This window comes from Schistocerca serialis, chromosome 5 (genome assembly GCF_023864345.2).
Source record: "Schistocerca serialis cubense isolate TAMUIC-IGC-003099 chromosome 5, iqSchSeri2.2, whole genome shotgun sequence".
Taxonomy (NCBI): domain Eukaryota; kingdom Metazoa; phylum Arthropoda; class Insecta; order Orthoptera; family Acrididae; genus Schistocerca; species Schistocerca serialis.
In genome coordinates this window covers 828,167,437-828,186,380 of record NC_064642.1, presented here as the reverse complement: position 1 = coordinate 828,186,380, position 18,944 = coordinate 828,167,437, and the positions used below count along the sequence as shown (strand labels likewise).

Here is an 18,944-nt window from a genome sequence, read left to right as displayed (position 1 = left end):
ATATCATTGGAATGACTACATTCATACTGAAAAGTCAAAACAACCTTCAGTGAAATTAAATGCATGGATGGCAACATTAAGAACGATCATAAATTCCACTGCTAATGCTAGGGAGATAGAGGATTGGTGGAAAGACTACATGGAAGGAATAAGATGTAGAGCATAAAAACTGAAGAGGAAGACAGAGATTGGAACACATCCAACAAATGATTGGGGACGTAGGATGCAAGTGCTACTATGAGATGAGTAGGTTGGCACAAGACAGAAATTCCTGGTGGGCTGCATGAAACCAGTCAGAAGGATGGTTCCAAGAAAATCCAAAAACCTATAAACCAGTGCCACTGCTTGTCATACTGACCTTGACAGTCTTTCACCATTCACTTTTCTGCTGACTAGCTGCTTGGAAAGTGGAGTGAAACTACCAACTTCAGATCATTACTACCAGTGAAATCAAGTGACTGCTTAATATTTGAAATTATCCCAACAAAAAATCATAAAAGATCTAATATCAATTTACAAAGATGTCTGTAAAATAAAACTATCCCAGTTGAATGGAGAGTGGCATTAATTCACCCACTGTACAAGTAATATGATAAACAAGATTTATTCCTTTTGTAAACTGCTCATGTTATGAAAAACTCCAAATTTTTACAAAATTAGGAAAGATGAACAAGTAACAGTTTTGTGGATTAATAATAAGGTGGATTTGGCAAGGACTCATCTTTCTCAGGGCAATATTCAATTTTAAACCCATAACTTGTTACCAGTTACTAAACGCCAAGGACATGCAGTATCATTTAACTGTGTTGACTTATTTGTAGTGATTATTATGGCTATCTACTTAGGTGATTCATTTCATAGTTAGCTAAAACAGCTCATAAAACACATCTTATGAAACATTCACAGTTCTTCATGGTACCATTATTTACGATTTCCAGCTTAACATAACAATATTTATTATTATTTTTGAAGAACAAAAAAGCTTAAAAATAAAGTAAGAATCAACATGGAAACATTAAATATCTGGTTTGTTGCAAAGAAACACTTGGACATATGGGATAAAAGGGGTCACAGAACCTCAACGTGACTAAAATCCTATGATAGCCTCATCAGATCCTCAGTAGAATAGAGTAAGAAAGTGAGCGCTACCTGAACCGAAACTCACAAGGATCTATCCAGAAACTCAAAGATACCTGATAATAATTTCACCCATTTCTCTTCCAATCACGTTTACACTCTGCGAAATTGGTGAAGCCATGTCTTCAATAAGACTGAGTTACATAATGAACACACTAATGCATGATCAACTAGACAACAACTGTCAGACCTGTAAAGGTCTGTCTGCTTTCAGGCAAGGCACAACCTACTCAGTCATTCACCCATTTGCTCATTGGGCAAAGATACAGGTTCATGAGCTAAACAGGAAGAGGAGTTACCAATAATCACAGAAAGTAGATAAAATACTCTGGCTTTGAGCCCACTCAAGTGATTACGAGTCCACGAGCTTTGAGCTGAGTGCTCCTCAGGCGCTGTGGTGTGCTGACAGTTGCTGCCCTCTCCATTGCAGGAGTGTTGAACGTTGCCTATACAGTGACGCACAAAAATTGTTGATGTCACACCCAGTACACAAGGTCAGAAACCACATGGCAGTCAGTCAGCACTTGACAACAGCTAACAAGCATCCAAATGAAAGAGCAAGGATGTATAACCACTTGCTTGAGACGACTTTATTCAGCTGTATTGCATGAGACCACTGATACAGGGCTTTCTTGGATGTACACATTACATAATTTTATGAGACTGAAAGTTTTCCATACTAGGAACGAGGTAGTCGGCCCTCCAACAGACCAGCATGTTAGAGCTCAGAAGCTTGTTCACTCACCTTGCCAGGCACCAGCAAGCCATCGAAGCAGGCCCTGCCCACAAAGAGCGGCTCGCTGCCGGCAGCACCAGCCTCCAGTGCCTCAATGGGCACACAGCCGCCGCGCGTCGCAACCCACCGACCCTCACCCCCCAGCACCACCAGCACCTGCCGACAGACAGACAATATAATGTGTGTCCCACTCACAAAGAACTCGATTACAGAGATAGAACAGAAACTCAGACCCAGTATTCTATCTAACGTGGAACCAGAATAAACAGTCGCCATGTCTGCAAACAAAAGTGCATTGTACTTGAAATTTAGGCATATATTCAGACAAAACGTAGATTCACACACATAACACGTGCAGTGTTGTCAAACAGGAGTGCTGGCCGGTGGTATGCAGTGCAGGATATTTGTCACATAGTCATCTAATGTGTCACAATAGTCCACTCATAAGAATACAGAGGTGTACAGTGTTTTTTATTGTATCCTCCACTTCTCCCTCCTTGTTCTCATACATAACCACAACAGTGCTAGCATACTGGCCAGGTCCACAGTTTGTGTTGCCGTATAACATTCATATTAATGATAATAAACAACCTGCCACTTCAACAAAAAGGATTCACAGTGTGACAAACCACTGTACGAATTTAATGCAAATTTAAGAAAGATGCTGTAGACATTAGCAGTGTAATATTATTCTTCGTACAGAGACGAGTTGTGCAGGTGTCAGCTGGGTTTGCATGAGATGGGCTTCTAGTCTGTCCACAACCAATACACATCTCTTTTGCTAACAAATAAGATGGAGTAGCCTCCAAGTTTGGATCTTGGCAACAGTTTGACCACTCATACAGTTACTCATGCAGACTGGCTCTGGAAGAGGATTTTTGCATGATGTTAGCGGGAACATTTCAGAAGACTATAACGTAAATAATATGGATGATAGGTCATACCAGAAACCAATAACAAGGGGGACAATGAGGCTAGCAGGAGAGCCAGCTGAATCAATAAGAAGGTTGAGTGCTGAACAGATCTCTTCAGTTACACTCAACTCGAGGATTTATAGGTAATAGTCGTGGAGCCCCATGCAGAAAAGACCACTACTTTGCATCCAGCGGTACACTGGGGAAAGATGGTGCCTTGTGGCAGCTCTGATTTTCAGTGCGAAGAGTAGTGATTTGGTGCAGGCATGTAGTGCCCTACATTGTCAGCCAAGCGTTGTGTTGTAGAGGCAACAACAGACCAGAATAGAATTCGTTCAATGAAACTAGTTGGGAGATTAACAGAGACCATAAGAAATGCGTTGTTTTCCAATTAATCTAACCAACTAAGGGTTTGACTGAGTACAACGAAATAGCAAAATGGATCAAATCTATGGTGTAGGTCTCATGGCCATTTACATAGCTCTTTGTTTCAGTTGTTTGGAGCCACTTACGTATTATCATTTGAGAAAGGTGGTGAAAACCAGTGAACCACTTACATCAAGTAAGCACTTGTACCTGAAGATCTAGGATTTTGTCTTTCTCAGTCCACAGTTGTACAATAAGGTCATAACTTTGATCATAGAGAATCTAATTATACAAGTTGCATAATGCCTGCACATATTAGGAAAGTGAATGTATCTATGTATGTTCCACATCTGTTCCTAAGCCACTTGATTGACTTCAACCTAACTTGATACATATACATACATTGTATCACAGACACAGTCCCTTTGTCTGTTCAGAGATATCACTAACCGCCCAATGATGTAAACAACCATGCATGACTAGCGCCTATTAGATGGAGGGGGTCCGAGAGCCGGTCCGACAGCTGATCAGTTGCAGTGATTCCACAAAGAAGGAGGTACACGGCTCATGTTGTCTGCAGTTCAACCATGCCTAGATGGTCAGTACTGCGGTTCGATCGCGCCCACATTGTCACTTTGTGCTGGGAAGGGCTCTCAACAAGGGAAGTGTCCAGGTGTCTCGGAGTGAACCAAAGCGATGTTGTTCGGACATGAAGGAGATACAAAGAGGCAGGAGCTGTAGATGACATGCCTCGCTCAGGCTGCCCAAGGGCTACTACTGCAGTGGATGACCGCTACCTATGGATTATGGCTCGGAGGAACCCTGACAGCAACGCCACCATATTGAATAATTCTTTTTGTGCAAACGCAGGACGTCGTGTTATGACTCAAACTATGCACATGATGAGCAGCTTCACTCCCGACGTCCATGGTGAGATCCATCTCTGCAACCAAAACATCATGAAGTGCGGTACAGATGAGCCCAACATCATGCTGCATGCAACGCTCAGGATTGGCATCACATGCTCTTCAGCGATGAGTGTCGTATCTGCCTTCAACCAGACAATCGTCGGAGACAAGCACATTGGGGATGCATTCGTATTCATGGACGAAAATTCGCGCCCCCATCGTGCACATCTTTTGAATGACTTCCTTCAGGATAACAACATCGCTCGAATAGAGTGGCCAGACATGAATCCTATCAAACATGCCTGGGATGGATTCAAAAGGGATGTTTATGGACGATGTGACCCACCAACCACTCTGAGAGATCTACGCCAAATCGCCATTGATGAGTGGGACAATCTGAATCGACAGTGTCCTGATGCACTTGTGGATCATATGCCACAAGCATGCGTCAATGCAAGAGGATTTTCACTGGTTATTAGAGGTACCAGTGTGTACAGCAATATGGAACACCACCTCTGAAGGTCTCGCTGTATGGTGGTACAACATGCAATGTATGGCTTTCATGAGCAATAAAACGGGGGGAAATGATATTTATGTTCATCTCTATTCCAATTTTCTGTACAGGTTCTGGAACTCTCGGAACCGAGATGACAAAAAACCTTTTATGATGTTTATACTACTTAATGTCAGAAAAACCGATGGGTCAGTAAGAACCACTTATCTCTTAATGGGATGGGGGTTTAAAAGGTATCATAGCTCACAATGTGCAAACAGTCAGATTATATTCATCCAGTATTTGACAATGAGAGCACATAGTGCCTGAAACGCACTTTACATGTACTTTCAAACATTTATGAGACTTTTGTTCTGTCATACCGCCATCCCGCTCCCCCCTCCCTGCCTCCTTCAATAAAATAATGAAAGGGAAAAAGCTCATAGCTTACTATACTATCTCATACAATAAAACTATGGCACCAGACATGACCTTTTATTGTACCAGTTCTTCACTACTGTATTTGTAACACATTTTGCAGATGGTAATCACAAATAGTATGGAATGTATTGGGGCAAAGCCTTTTCTGAGCCACTCTGAATTGTTGCCAGACGTATCCAAGTTGGCGGTGATGACGTCATCCAAGATGGCGGCGTGTAGACTTAGCAACAGTGCATGACATCACCCAAGATGACGGCCATGAGGTTATACAGGATGGCTGATTTTGGAGAGAAGATAGGTCAATTGGGCAACCTCCACTAACCTAACCCACCTCCTCTCCCCTTCCTCATAAAAATGGCAGGAAGTTCAAATTCCAACAGGATAATGCATCACACCACATTCATCTCTACTAACCTAAGAAAATGGCAGGTAAATAGTTCAATAGGGCTACCCCCACTACCCTAAGTCATCCAACCGCCACCTCGTCCTTTGAACTGCCGCCGAGTTTGAATTTTCGCTGTGAATAGGTCAATTAGGGGTTTCTCTGCCAACCTATGAAAATGGCGGGAGAGAAAGCTCATCTCCACTAACCTAAGTCACCCGAAGGCCACCTTCTCCTAGGGATTCGCGGGAAATGGACTCGACCACGGAGAGAGAAATGAGTGTACTTCATTTATTTTGGAACAATTTATTTAGGGATGGGGTATATTTATTACACTGATACAAAACACATGCAATGACATGCTTTGGGTCATGCCACACAGCCTACAGACATGCAAACCACTAAAAGACTCTGCAAACATGCTTGCGAATTGTCAACTGTCGAAATCATGCACCAGTCTTTGTTTACACAATTTGAGCCACTACCGCCATCCAAGGTGTTCACCATGTGTCCATAACCCAACTGACCTAGTACACAGTACTGTCACCAGAGAGCACTGTCATCCAAGATGATGGACATGACGTCAGCTGATGATCCAAGTAATGTTGTCCAAGATGGAGGGAAACAGTGTGTTTGCCATGATGTCCAGGTCTAGCATGCAGTACCACCACCAGAGCGGGCTGTCGTCCATTATGTGACGTAATCCAAGATGATGGTCTGGGGTGGGGCAAGGACTGCCTGTGCTGAACATAAGTCTTTATTTTGCAGACAGTGTCTCCACCACAAGATCTAGAGTCCAACTGAACTAGTACAGAGTACTGCCACCAGAGGGTGCTGTCGTCACTCCTGTGATGTAATCCAAGATGTTGGCCTGGAGGGGGAAAATTGCGCGAAAATGACTCAGCCTGCACTGGGCTGCTGGAGAGTGTAAGGAAAGAGTATACTTTATTTATTTTGGACGAATTTATTTAGGGATGGAGTATATTTGTCACACTGATACAAAACACATACTTGGGGTCATGCCACACAACCCACAGACCTGTTAACTACTCCTAAATAACACTGCAGACACGCAAACCACTACTATCTTGTTGTTGTTGTTGTTGTGTTCTTCAGTCCTGAGATTGGTTTCACGCAGCTCTCCATGCTACTCTATCCTGTGCAAGCTTCTTCATTTCCCAGTACCTACAGCAACCTACATCCTTCTGAATCTGTTTAGTGTATTCATCTCTTGGTCTCCCTCTACTATTTTTACCCGCCACGCTGCCCTCCAATACTAAATTGGTGATCCGTTGATGCCCCAGAACATGTCCTACCAATCGATCCCTTCTTCTAGTCAAGGTGTGCCACAAACTTCTCTTCTCCCCAATCCTATTCAATACCTCCTCATTAGTTATGTGATCTATCCATCTAATCTTCAGCATTCTTCTGTAGCACCACATTTCGAAAGCTTCTAGTCTCTTCTTGTCCAAACTAGTTATTGTCCATGTTTCACTTTCATACATGGCTACACTCCATACAAATACACTCCTGGAAATTGAAATAAGAACACCGTGAATTCATTGTCCCAGGAAGGGGAAACTTTATTGACACATTCCTGGGGTCAGATACATCACATGATCACACTGACAGAACCACAGGCACATAGACACAGGCAACAGAGCATGCACAATGTCGGCACTAGTACAGTGTATATCCACCTTTCGCAGCAATGCAGGCTGCTATTCTCCCGTGGAGACGATCGTAGAGATGCTGGATGTAGTCCTGTGGAACGGCTTGCCATGCCATTTCCACCTGGCGCCTCAGTTGGACCAGCGTTCGTGCTGGACGTGCAGACCGCGTGAGACGACGCTTCATCCAGTCCCAAACATGCTCAATGGGGGACAGATCCGGAGATCTTGCTGGCCAGGGTAGTTGACTTACACCTTCTAGAGCACGTTGGGTGGCACGGGATACATGCGGACGTGCATTGTCCTGTTGGAACAGCAAGTTCCCTTGCCGATCTAGGAATGGTAGAACGATGGGTTCGATGACGGTTTGGATGTACCGTGCACTATTCAGTGACCCCTCGACGATCACCAGTGGTGTACGGCCAGTGTAGGAGATCGCTCCCCACACCATGATGCCGGGTGTTGGCCCTGTGTGCCTCGGTCGTATGCAGTCCTGATTGTGGCGCTCACCTGCACGGCGCCAAACACGCATACGACCATCATTGGCACCAAGGCAGAAGCGACTCTCATCGCTGAAGACGACACGTCTCCATTCGTCCCTCCATTCACGCCTGTCGCGACACCACTGGAGGCGGGCTGCACGATGTTGGGGCGTGAGCGGAAGACGGCCTAACGGTGTGCGGGACCGTAGCCCACCTTCATGGAGACGGTTGCGAATGGTCCTCGCCGATACCCCAGGAGCAACAGTGTCCCTAATTTGCTGGGAAGTGGCGGTGCGGTCCCCTACGGCACTGCGTAGGATCCTACGGTCTTGGCGTGCATCCGTGCGTCGCTGCGGTCCGGTCCCAGGTCGACGGGCACGTGCACCTTCCGCCGACCACTGGCGACAACATCGATGTACTGTGGAGACCTCACGCCCCACGTGTTGAGCAATTCGGCGGTACGTCCACCCGGCCTCCCGCATGCCCACTATACGCCCTCGCTCAAAGTCCGTCAACTGCACATACGGTTCACGTCCACGCTGTCGCGGCATGCTACCAGTGTTAAAGACTGCGATGGAGCTCCGTATGCCACGGCAAACTGGCTGACACTGACGGCGGCGGTGCACAAACGCTGCGCAGCTAGCGCCATTCGACGGCCAACACCGCGGTTCCTGGTGTGTCCGCTGTGCCGTGCGTGTGATCATTGCTTGTACAGCCCTCTCGCAGTGTCCGGAGCAAATATGGTGGGTCTGACACACCGGTGTCAATGTGTTCTTTTTTCCATTTCCAGGAGTGTACTTTAAGAAACGACTTCCTGACACTTAAATCTATACTCGATGTTAACAAATTTCTTTTCTACAGAAACGCTTTCCTTGCCATTGCCAGTCTAGATTTCATATCCTCTCTACTTTGACCATCATTTTAGCTCCACAAATGGCAAAATTACTTTACTACTTTAAGTGTTTCATTTCCTAATCTAATTCCCTCAGCGTCACCCGACTTAATTCGACTACATTCCATTATCCTCGTTTTGCTTTTGTTGATGTTCATCTGATCTTCTCCTTTCAAGACACTATCCATTCTGTTCAACTGCTCTTGTAAGTTCTTTGCTGTCTCTGACAATATTACAATGTCGTCGGTGAACCTTAAAGTTTTTATTTCTTCTCCATGGATTTTAATACCTACTCCGAATTTTTCTTTTGTTTCCTTCACTGCTTAATCAATATACACATTGAATAACATCGGGGATAGGCTACAACCCTGTCTCACTCCCTTCCCAACCACTGCTTCCCTTTCATGCTCCTCGACTCTTATAACTGCCATCTGGTTTCTGTACAAATTGTAAATAGCCTTTCGCTCCCTGTATTTTACCCCTGCCACCTTTAGAATTTGGAAGAGAGTATTCCAGTCAATATTGTCATAAGTTTTCTCTAAGTCTACAAATGCTAGAAATGTAGGTTTGCCTTTCCTTAATCTAGCTTCCAAGATAAGTCGTAGAGTCAGTATTGCCTCACGTGTTCCAATATTTCTACGGAATCCAAACTGATCTTCCCCGAGGTCGTCTTCTACCATTTCTTCCATTCGCCTGTATAGAATTCGCGTTAGTATTTTGCATCTGTGACTTATAAAACTGATAGTTCGGCAATTTTCACATCTTTCAGCACCTGCTTTCTTTGGGATTGGAATTATTATTTTCTTCTTGAAGTCTGATGGTATTTCGCCTGTCTCATACATCTTGCTCACCAGATGGTAGAGTTTTGTCAGGACTGACTCTCCCATAGCTGTCAATAGTTCTAATGGAATGTTGCTTACTCCCAGGGCCTTGTTTCGACTCAGGTCTTTCAGTGCACTGTCAAACTCTTCACGCAGTATCGTATCTCCCATTTCATCTTGCTCTACGTCCTCTTCCATTTCCATAATAATGTCTTCAAGTACATCGCCCTTGTATAGACCCTCTATATACTGCTTCCACCTTTTTGCTTTCCCTTCTTTGCCTAGAACTGGGTTTCCATCTCAGCTCTTGATATTCATACAAGTGGTTCTCTTTTCTCCAAAGCTCTCTTTAATTTTCCTATAGGCAGTAACTATCTTACCCCTAGTGAGGTAAACTTCTACATCCTTACATTTGTCCTCTAGTCATCCCTGCTTAGCCATTTTGCACTTCCTGTCGATCTCATTTTTGAGACGTTTATATTCCTTCTTGCCTGCTTCATTTACTGCATTTTTATATTTTCTCCTTTCATCGATTAAATTCAATATTTCTTCTGTTACCCAAGGATTTCTACAAGCCCTCGTCTTTTTACCTACTAGATCCTCTGCTGCCTTCACCACTTCATCCCTCAGAGCTACCCATTCTTCTTCTGCTGTATTTCTTTCCCTCATTCCTGTCAATTGTTCCCTTATGCTCTCCCTGAAACTCTTTACAACCTCTGGTTCTGTCAGTTTATCCAGGTCCCATCTCCTTAAATTCCCATCTTTTTGCAGTTTCTTCAGTTTTAATCTACAGTTCATAACCAATAGATTGTGGTCGGAGTTCACATCTGCCCCTGGAAATGTCTTATTATTTAAAACCTGGTTCCTAAATCTGTCTTACCATTATATAATCCATCTGAAACCTGTCAGTTCTCCAGGCTTCTTCCATGTATACAACCTTCTTTCATGATTCTTGAACCAAGTGTTAGCTATGATTAAGTTGTGCTCTGTGCAAAATTCTATCAGGCGGCTTCCTCTTTCATTTCTTAGCCCCAATCCATATTCACCTACTACGTTTCCTTCTCTCCCTTTTCCCACTACTGAATTCCAGTCACCCATCACTATTAAATTCTCGTCTCCCTTCACTATCTGAATAATTTCTTTTATTTCATCATACAGTTCTTCAATTTCTTCATCATCTGCAGAGCTAGTTGGCATATAAACTTGTACTACTGTAGGTGTGGGCTTCGTGTCTATCTTGGCCACAATAATGCGTTCACTATGCTGTTTGTAGTAGCTTACCCGCACTCCTATTTTTCTATTCATTATGAAACCGACTTCTGCATTGCCCCTATTTGACTTTGTATTTATAACCCTGTAGTCACCTGACCAGAAGTCTTGTTCCTCCTGCCACCGAAATTCACAAATTCTCACTATATCTAACTTTAACCTATCCATTTCCCTTTTTAAATTTTCTAACCTACCTGCTCAGTTAAGGGATTTGACATTCCACGCTCCGATCCGTAGAACACCAGTTTTATTTCTCCTGATAATGACGGCCTCCTGAGTAGTCCCCACCCGGAGATCCGAATGGGGGACTATTTTACCTCCGGAATATTTTACCCACGAGGACGCCATCATCATTTAACCATACAGTAAAGCTGCATGCCCTCAGGAAAAATTACGGATGTAGTTTCCCCTTGCTTTCAGCCGGTCACAGTACCAGCACAGCAAGGCCGTTTTGGTTAGTGTTACAAGGCCAGATCAGTCAATCATCCAGACTGTTGCCCCTGCAGCTACTGAAAAGGCTGCTGCCCCTCTTCAGGAACCACACGTTTGTCTGGCCTCTCAACAGATCCCCTCCATTATGGTTGCACCTACGATACGGCTATCTGTATCGCTGAGGCACTCCTATCTTACCAAAATAATTTCAGTAGAGACCTGCAAACTCCTCCTAAATAATGCAGCACAGTAATGTGTGGACACGTTCAGTACTCGTAAACTGTCCAAATAATGCATGGGACAGCCTATAGACCTGCACACAAACAATGTAAGAAGACACTGCCCGCCGCCCCCCTGTTCATTGGCCTGCACACGCGCCCATAAGTCAGGATTCACCGATACACCCTGCGAAGTGATGCACAGATGCCTGTTCGTGACCCGCACACATGAGGCTGCACAACATCCCTTTCATACTTGGTACTTGAGAAATTCCTCTCGTAATATGTGATCACCTAGGCGCCGTTGATGACGCAACAAGACATGAGCGAAGACTTATTTACAGAGCACAGAAGCTCCATGGTGGGCCACACGTGCATGTGTTTTCCACTACACTCCCCCTACCTGTCCGGTGAAGAGTTAATTGCCAAGTGATGCTGCAGAAATCCGTTCCAGAATAGCACAAGCTGCTTTCTCCCTAGCGACTCTAATAGACCATCTGTGACGTGTGGCTGACACATCACTGCACATAGCTACACACCATCGCAAGTGCCTCTAGCAATGTTCTCAGTGTTATACTTAAGCAACATGGCTATCTAAAATAATAACTAAATCGAACTTTAGTAAATTGGACAGTGTCCCAGAAATACACTCCTGGAAATGGAAAAAAGAACACATTGACACCGGTGTGTCAGACCCACCATACTCGCTCCGGACACTGCGAGAGGGCTGTACAAGCAATGATCACACGCACGGCACAGCGGACACACCAGGAACCGCGGTGTTGGCCGTCGAATGGCGCTAGCTGCGCAGCATTTGTGCGCCGCCGCCGTCAGTGTCAGCCAGTTTGCCGTGGCATACGGAGCTCCATCGCAGTCTTTAACACTGGTAGCATGCCGCGACAGCGTGGACGTGAACCGTATGTGCAGTTGACGGACTTTGAGCGAGGGCGTATAGTGGGCATGCGGGAGGCCGGGTGGACGTACCGCCGAATTGCTCAACACGTGGGGCGTGAGGTCTCCACAGTACATCGATGTTGTCGCCAGTGGTCGGCGGAAGGTGCACGTGCCCGTCGACCTGGGACCGGACCGCAGCGACGCACGGATGCACGCCAAGACTGTAGGATCCTACGCAGTTCCGTAGGGGACCGCACCGCCACTTCCCAGCAAATTAGGGACACTGTTGCTCCTGGGGTATCGGCGAGGACCATTCGCAACCGTCTCCATGAAGCTGGGCTACGGTCCAGCACACCGTTAGGCCGTCTTCCGCTCACGCCCCAACATCGTGCAGCCCGCCTCCAGTGGTGTCGCGACAGGCGTGAATGGAGGAACGAATGGAGACGTGTCGTCTTCAGCGATGAGAGTCGCTTCTGCCTTGGTGCCAATGATGGTCGTATGCGTGTTTGGCGCCGTGCAGGTGAGCGCCACAATCAGGACTGCATACGACCGAGGCACACAGGGCCAACACCCGGCATCATGGTGTGGGGAGCGATCTCCTACACTGGCCGTACACCACTGGTGATCGTCGAGAGGACACTGAATAGTGCACGGTACATCCAAACCGTCATCGAACCCATCATTCTAGCATTCCTAGACCGGCAAGGGAACTTCCTGTTCCAACAGGACAATGCACGTCCGCATGTATCCCGTGCCACCCAACGTGCTCTAGAAGGTGTAAGTCAACTACCCTGGCCAGCAAGATCTCCGGATCTGTCCCCCATTGAGCATGTTTGGGACTGGATGAAGCGTCGTCTCACGCGGTCTGCACGTCCAGCACGAACGCTGGTCCAACTGAGGCGCCAGGTGGAAATGGCATGGCAAGCCGTTCCACAGCACTACATCCAGCATCTCTACGATCGTCTCCATGGGAGAATAGCAGCCTGCATTGCTGCGGAAGGTGGATATACACTGTACTAGTGCCGACATTGTGCATGCTCTGTTGCCTGTGTCTATGTGCCTGTGGTTCTGTCAGTGTGATCATGTGATGTATCTGACCCCAGGAATGCGTCAATAAAGTTTCCCCTTCCTGGGACAATGAATTCACGGTGTTCTTATTTCAATTTCCAGGAGTGTACTTTAGTTGTGCTTTCGTAGGAGTTTTCATGATGTCTCAGCTTGTGCACAGAAATTCTTGCCCTAACAGAACCTTTTCACGAAAATAGCGCAGAATAACATCTAATGCACTCTTCCCAGCGGTTCTAATGCGATACCCTGTCTATCACATGCTACCCTTCCTGCTTAGAGACTCCTTTATCCCAGCACATAGGATGTCTTGAGAGTGAATCGAGCATTATGATTGGCTCTTATCGAATTTACCCACCGAATTACTGATGCCACCTGTATCGAAGCACCATTGACCTTTTCTTTCATCTGCAGATGAGACTTTCAGCAGTAAAATTATTTTGCACAGATCGCTAAATTGCATTGGCAGTTAAACTCGCAAAGTTGTCTACGGATCATCAAATACATACAAGACTAACAAGCATATTGGAAGGCAGGAAGATGTTTACCAGTATAACTACAATTAAATATTACGATTGCTGATACAGTCTGACACAGATCGATGTACAGGTAATGTCTCCTCTTGACAGCTGTGCTTCTGGAACGAATCTCAGTATATATAGCACACATAATTTTCCGTGTAAAAAATCTCTCTCATATCCTCGCGGTTATCGATGTGCTGAATGTATACATTCCTCACGATAGGACACACAGTCATCTTTTCTAGTGATGCCACAACATAAACCACAGTAGCTTTACAATGGAATACATACACATTTTACACAACATAAGCCACAGTAACTTTACAATGCAATATATACACATTTTACACATACAGTGCAGTTAGCTTTTATATCTGTACAGCATCCAAAAAAATTATGGTATGCCTACACGCACACTGGCTGTATGTCACGATTCTCCTCAGTCCTAGGGAAGCACTGTCTGCCTTTTCTTTCTTTCTACAGACGTGACTTTCTGTGGCAAAAAACTATTTTACACTGACCGCCATATTGTATCAACAACTAAACTTTGCAAAGTGCCATGCATATTGTGAAATACAGAAAGACTGTTACTCAATAACACGGCTCTGCCACTGATTACAGGAGGTTGAATATTAGAGTGAGAAACCGATCTCCAACCCTGCAATATATCACTGTGTATCGTGCCGATGCAGTAAACATACAATTCATATCCTCCAGCATACAAAATCATCCCTTTTCCATCAGAAAGCCATCAGTGGATTGAAGTCATTCTCAGAACTGTTGTGCAAAGACTGGCTCATTCCTCTCACCTCCACCCCGTCCCCCCTCGGTACAAACACGTTACTGTTTCTGTTCCAGAGCTGTCTGCTTGCTTGTGTTTCTGCACTCATCTCCAGACTCTGGGATTACAAGAATACATGTAGTTACGCATGGGTTGCCATAATATTGTACCATTTTCGTTGAACTTCTAGATATCAAGAACATAGCAATAGAGCGTGCATAACAATATTGGTCCCGCAACATAATTTCGACGATACGGACTGGAAACCATTGAAATTTCCTGGCAGATGAAAACTGTGTGCCGGACCGAGACCCGAACTCGGGAGCTTTGCCTTTTGCAGGCAGGTGCTCTACTGAGTGAGCTACCCGAGCATGACTCACGCCCCGTCCTCACACGTTTAATTCCTCCGGTACCTCGTCTCCTACCTTCCAAAGGTTCAGAAGGTAACGGCGAATACCTCTTACAAGAAAGCAGATGAAATCGTAGGAGCAGTATCAGACATGTGAAAATTATTGTTTATTTTATGCCTTATTAATTACAGATCTGTCCAGTCTCAGATTATTGAGAAAGAGTTCGAAATTTTGTAGGCAGCTCACATCTGTGGTAACAATTATCAAATTAATTTTGCCTGGCTCTCTTTGTTTGTGATGGGAACTAGCCATTACAGCCGCTGTGGGAGCGCCCTCGGCATCCAGTCTGGCTAAGATCAGTCCGTAAGTTCGCCATCTAGTCTCAACCTTTTGGTTTCGACGTAAGATTCGCGTTGGTCCTCACCAACACTGTGAGCGAAAAAACCATCCCAGGAGACACTTTGTGCGCTTTATGACAGGCTAGCCGCCCCAGGTACTGCTGATGCAAGTCTGGTTGCCTACTTTAAGGGTCCGTGCCAGTGTGACCACGAGCAGGAACTCTTATCATGTCGACTGGGAGGTTGCGCACGGTGACGGGACGATTAGAGGCGAATCTAATCTCCCGGGTGTCTCTGCTATGTACAGATGGTATGCAGGGAGATGGCATCTGCAGGTGAAGAGAAGTAGAGAAGTGAAGGCAGGCGGGTGGCCCAGGGCTCACCTCGTACTCCAGCTTGACGTGCTCGCCGCCGCCCCAGGGCACGTAGGCGCAGCCGTCGCGGGGCGCCAGCCGGCCCGGCACCAGATCGCCCTCGTGCCGGCTGCGGCACACGTACAGCTCCCAGCCGTCCACGTCGACGCCGGCCGCGACGGCGCCCTCGTCGGCGTAGCCCAGCGTCCGCTCCACCCAGAAGTAGTGCTTGCCCTCTGCGACACGAGCACACAGGTCCTGCGTCAGTGCTGCCACAGGTCACGCACATTCATCTCGGTGTAAATGGTATAAGCTGTCAAAATTATACAGGCGGTACATCTCGGTGTGCTTTGCATAAAAGTATAATGAAATGCCGTTGTATCACTTTGTTGTGTACATAGTTCAGCATAGTCAGCACGTACGCAACTTTCCCACTAGAGCGCACCACGCTAAGCACAACAGCGCAGGCGCAGCGCTCGTCCGGCTCTGCACTACGAGATGGCGCTGCCTTAGAGACGGACCAAATTCTGCTGTATTAATATGTAACGCAGCCAATGAGATTTCTCGTAACATAGAACCTTCTCTCCTCACGGATCACACTCGTGCAGTGATACCTGAACGCGAGAGGTATTATAACGAGTGTACAGACCTCCAATGAGTCAGTCTGCATTTGTGTCCACCAGTCTGTACCAGTCTGCATTTATCTGCACCTGTCTGTACCAGTCTACATTTGTCTGTACCAGTCTATAGTCAAGTTTCAGTCTGCGCCCAATAAGATTATCATATTCCTGTACATAGCCATGAAGAGAAATGTATAGACACTTTGTCAAGTATCAGAGAAATGTGAGAATAAGATTAACGTACCAAGACCAAAGCAACTTCAGACTGTCAATTGTAAATAGCATTCAGAATAAAGTTACGTAAGATTTATGCTTGTTGCTATTTTAATAAATGTGTGAGAAAATTAATCAAGTTCTGTTTAAAGTTGGTCACCGTCAATCTGCTACTCTAAGCGTGCAAGTGGCATTTCTATCGTCTGACCTAACGGCAGAAGATAAACACGCCACGATAAGACCACGAGACATATTGCTGACACTCGCCTACTTCGTTAGAGCGACAAGTCAAATAATCTGATGGTGTGTGTACCGAAGGTCTTACAGTACGCACACCACACACTTCTTTATTTTTGAATTTCTAAAAGAACGATATTTGCAGGACTGGTAGCAGACGCATTTCTGTTGTCAGCTGAGGGCACACGAGCTTGCTTGTACATCACCGACATCGACGCGGCATTCGGAGAAAGGTAATGGACGAACCAGACCAATGTAAACATTGAAAGTACTGGGTGACCAAAAAGTCAGTATAAATTTGAAAACTTAATAAACCACCCGAATAATGTAGATAGAGAGGTAAAAATTGACACACATGCTTGAAATGACATGGGGTCTTACTGGAACAAAAAAAAAAAAAAAAAAAAAAAATTCACAAAATATACGACAGGTGGCGCTGGACAGCAAAACGTCAGTGACTGCGCATGACAATCGTGTATAAAAGCAGCTGTAATGAGAGAGAGAATCAGATGCGCCAGCAGTCGCAGCATGTTGACGTTACCTGAAAAGGCGCTTTTAGTGAAGCTGTATTATCAGAATGGGGAATGTGCTACTTCAGCGTTACGATCCTATCGCCATAGGAAGGGGATTCGAACGGGTAAACGTCCGTCGACAAATGCAGCTGTGGCGAGAATGATTTCGAAGTTCGAAGCCACAGGTTGTTTAGACGATAGACCCCGTAGTGGCCGACCGAGCACAAGGCGTAACGCTGCAGAGACAGTTCAGGAAGAAATGGACACTGTAGCGGTTTCGACTATGCACGGGGAAGTCAGCGCTCGTGCAGTCGCACGTCGCACCGGCATTCCATACACTACTGTTTAGTTGGCACTGAGGCGTACCCTCCGATGCTATCCGTACAAAAACCATCGGTATCGTGAACTGTTACCTGGCGATTTACTGAAGCGGAAGGCATTTGCAGTGTGGGCGTTTCAAAAGATGGCGGAAGATGATGATTGGTTGAGCAACGTTTTGTGGACCGACGAAGCTCATTTCACGCTCCGAGGGTCTGTCTACGCCCACAAATGTAGAATTTGCGCTACCGAAAATCCTAGAACGGTAGTGGAAACTCCATTGCACGACGAGAAAGTCACGGTATGGGTCGGATTTACCACATCTACCGTTATCGGGCCTTTTTTCTTCGAGGAAATGCGTGATTCTGGTTTTGTAAGTGCTACCGTGACGGGTCAGAGGTACGCCGATATGTTACAGAATCGCAACATTCCCAGCCTGGCTGATAAACACGTGCTGGAACGTACGATGTTTATGCAGGATGGCGCTCCACCTCATATTGCTAGACGCGTGAAAGATCTCTTGCGCGCGTCCTTTGGTGACGATCGTGTGCTCAGCCGCCACTTTTGTAATGCTTGGCCTCCCAGGTCCCCAGACCTCAGTCCGTGCGATTATTGGCTTTGGGGTTACCTGAAGTCGCAAGTTTATCGTGATCGACCGACATCTCTGGGGATCCTGAAAGACAACATCCGACGCCAATGCCTCACCAAAACTCCGGACATGCTTTACAGTGCTTTTCACAACATTATTCCTCGACTACAGCTGTTGTTGAGGAATGATGGTGGACATATTGAGCATTTCCTGTAAAGAACATCATCTTTGCTTTGTCTTACTTTGTTATGCTAATTATTGCTATTCTGATCAGATGAAGCGCCATTTGTCGGACATTTTTTGAACGTTTGTATTTTTTTGGTTCTAATAAAACTGCATGTCATTCCAAGTATGTGGTCAATTTGTACCTCTCTACCCACATTATTCCGTGATTTATTCAGATTTCAAATGTATACTGCCCTTTTGATCACCTAGGAAACACCGGCGTGGCGCAGCGGGTAGGTACTACCGAAACAAGCAACGTAAAAAGTCACTGGATTGTCAAGAACGCGTCATCCGTTTTACGTAAACGATTAATTTCCTCTTTTACAACAATTTCATAACGAAGCTCGTGCTAGTAAAAAAAAAAGCTAACGTCAAATAAAATGTATTTCCCTTAGTACGAAATAAACCAACTACCACGTAATTTGTTGCACGTTAATTACAAGCATCTTGTCAAAGCGTTTAATAAAATGGTCTTTTAGACTGAAAGGGCTTCACATCCTCCTTGTAGGAACAAGTTTTAATACGTTCACGCTGGCGCCTACCACGCTCTACTCTACTAATTGTGCTGTCAACAATACATTAACGTACGAGTTATTATCAATCAGCAAGGCGCTACGAACAACTTTGAAAACAATTTTGTGTGACCCTTCGACGAGAGAGCTTGCTGAACGAATGAGTTATCACCTAATTTATGATTAATTTAGTGCATAATTATTTTATGTGATCCCTCGTTGCTTTAAAAGAATGGACTTACGCCGCTTTTAAAA

At 45.5% G+C, this 18,944-nt stretch overlaps 1 protein-coding gene across 1 annotated transcript in view; it reads right to left on the bottom strand.

Annotated features, from left to right (window-relative positions):
* Positions 1-18,944, bottom strand: part of LOC126481624 (uncharacterized) — a 35,187-nt gene that overhangs the window by 3,432 nt on the left and 12,811 nt on the right. Inside the window, exons 2-3 of the mRNA XM_050105513.1 lie at positions 15,494-15,699; positions 1,883-2,029 (exon numbers count right to left, since the gene is read on the bottom strand). Coding sequence (XP_049961470.1) covers positions 1,883-2,029; positions 15,494-15,699 — 353 coding nt within the window. The remainder of the gene's footprint in view (positions 1-1,882; positions 2,030-15,493; positions 15,700-18,944) is intronic.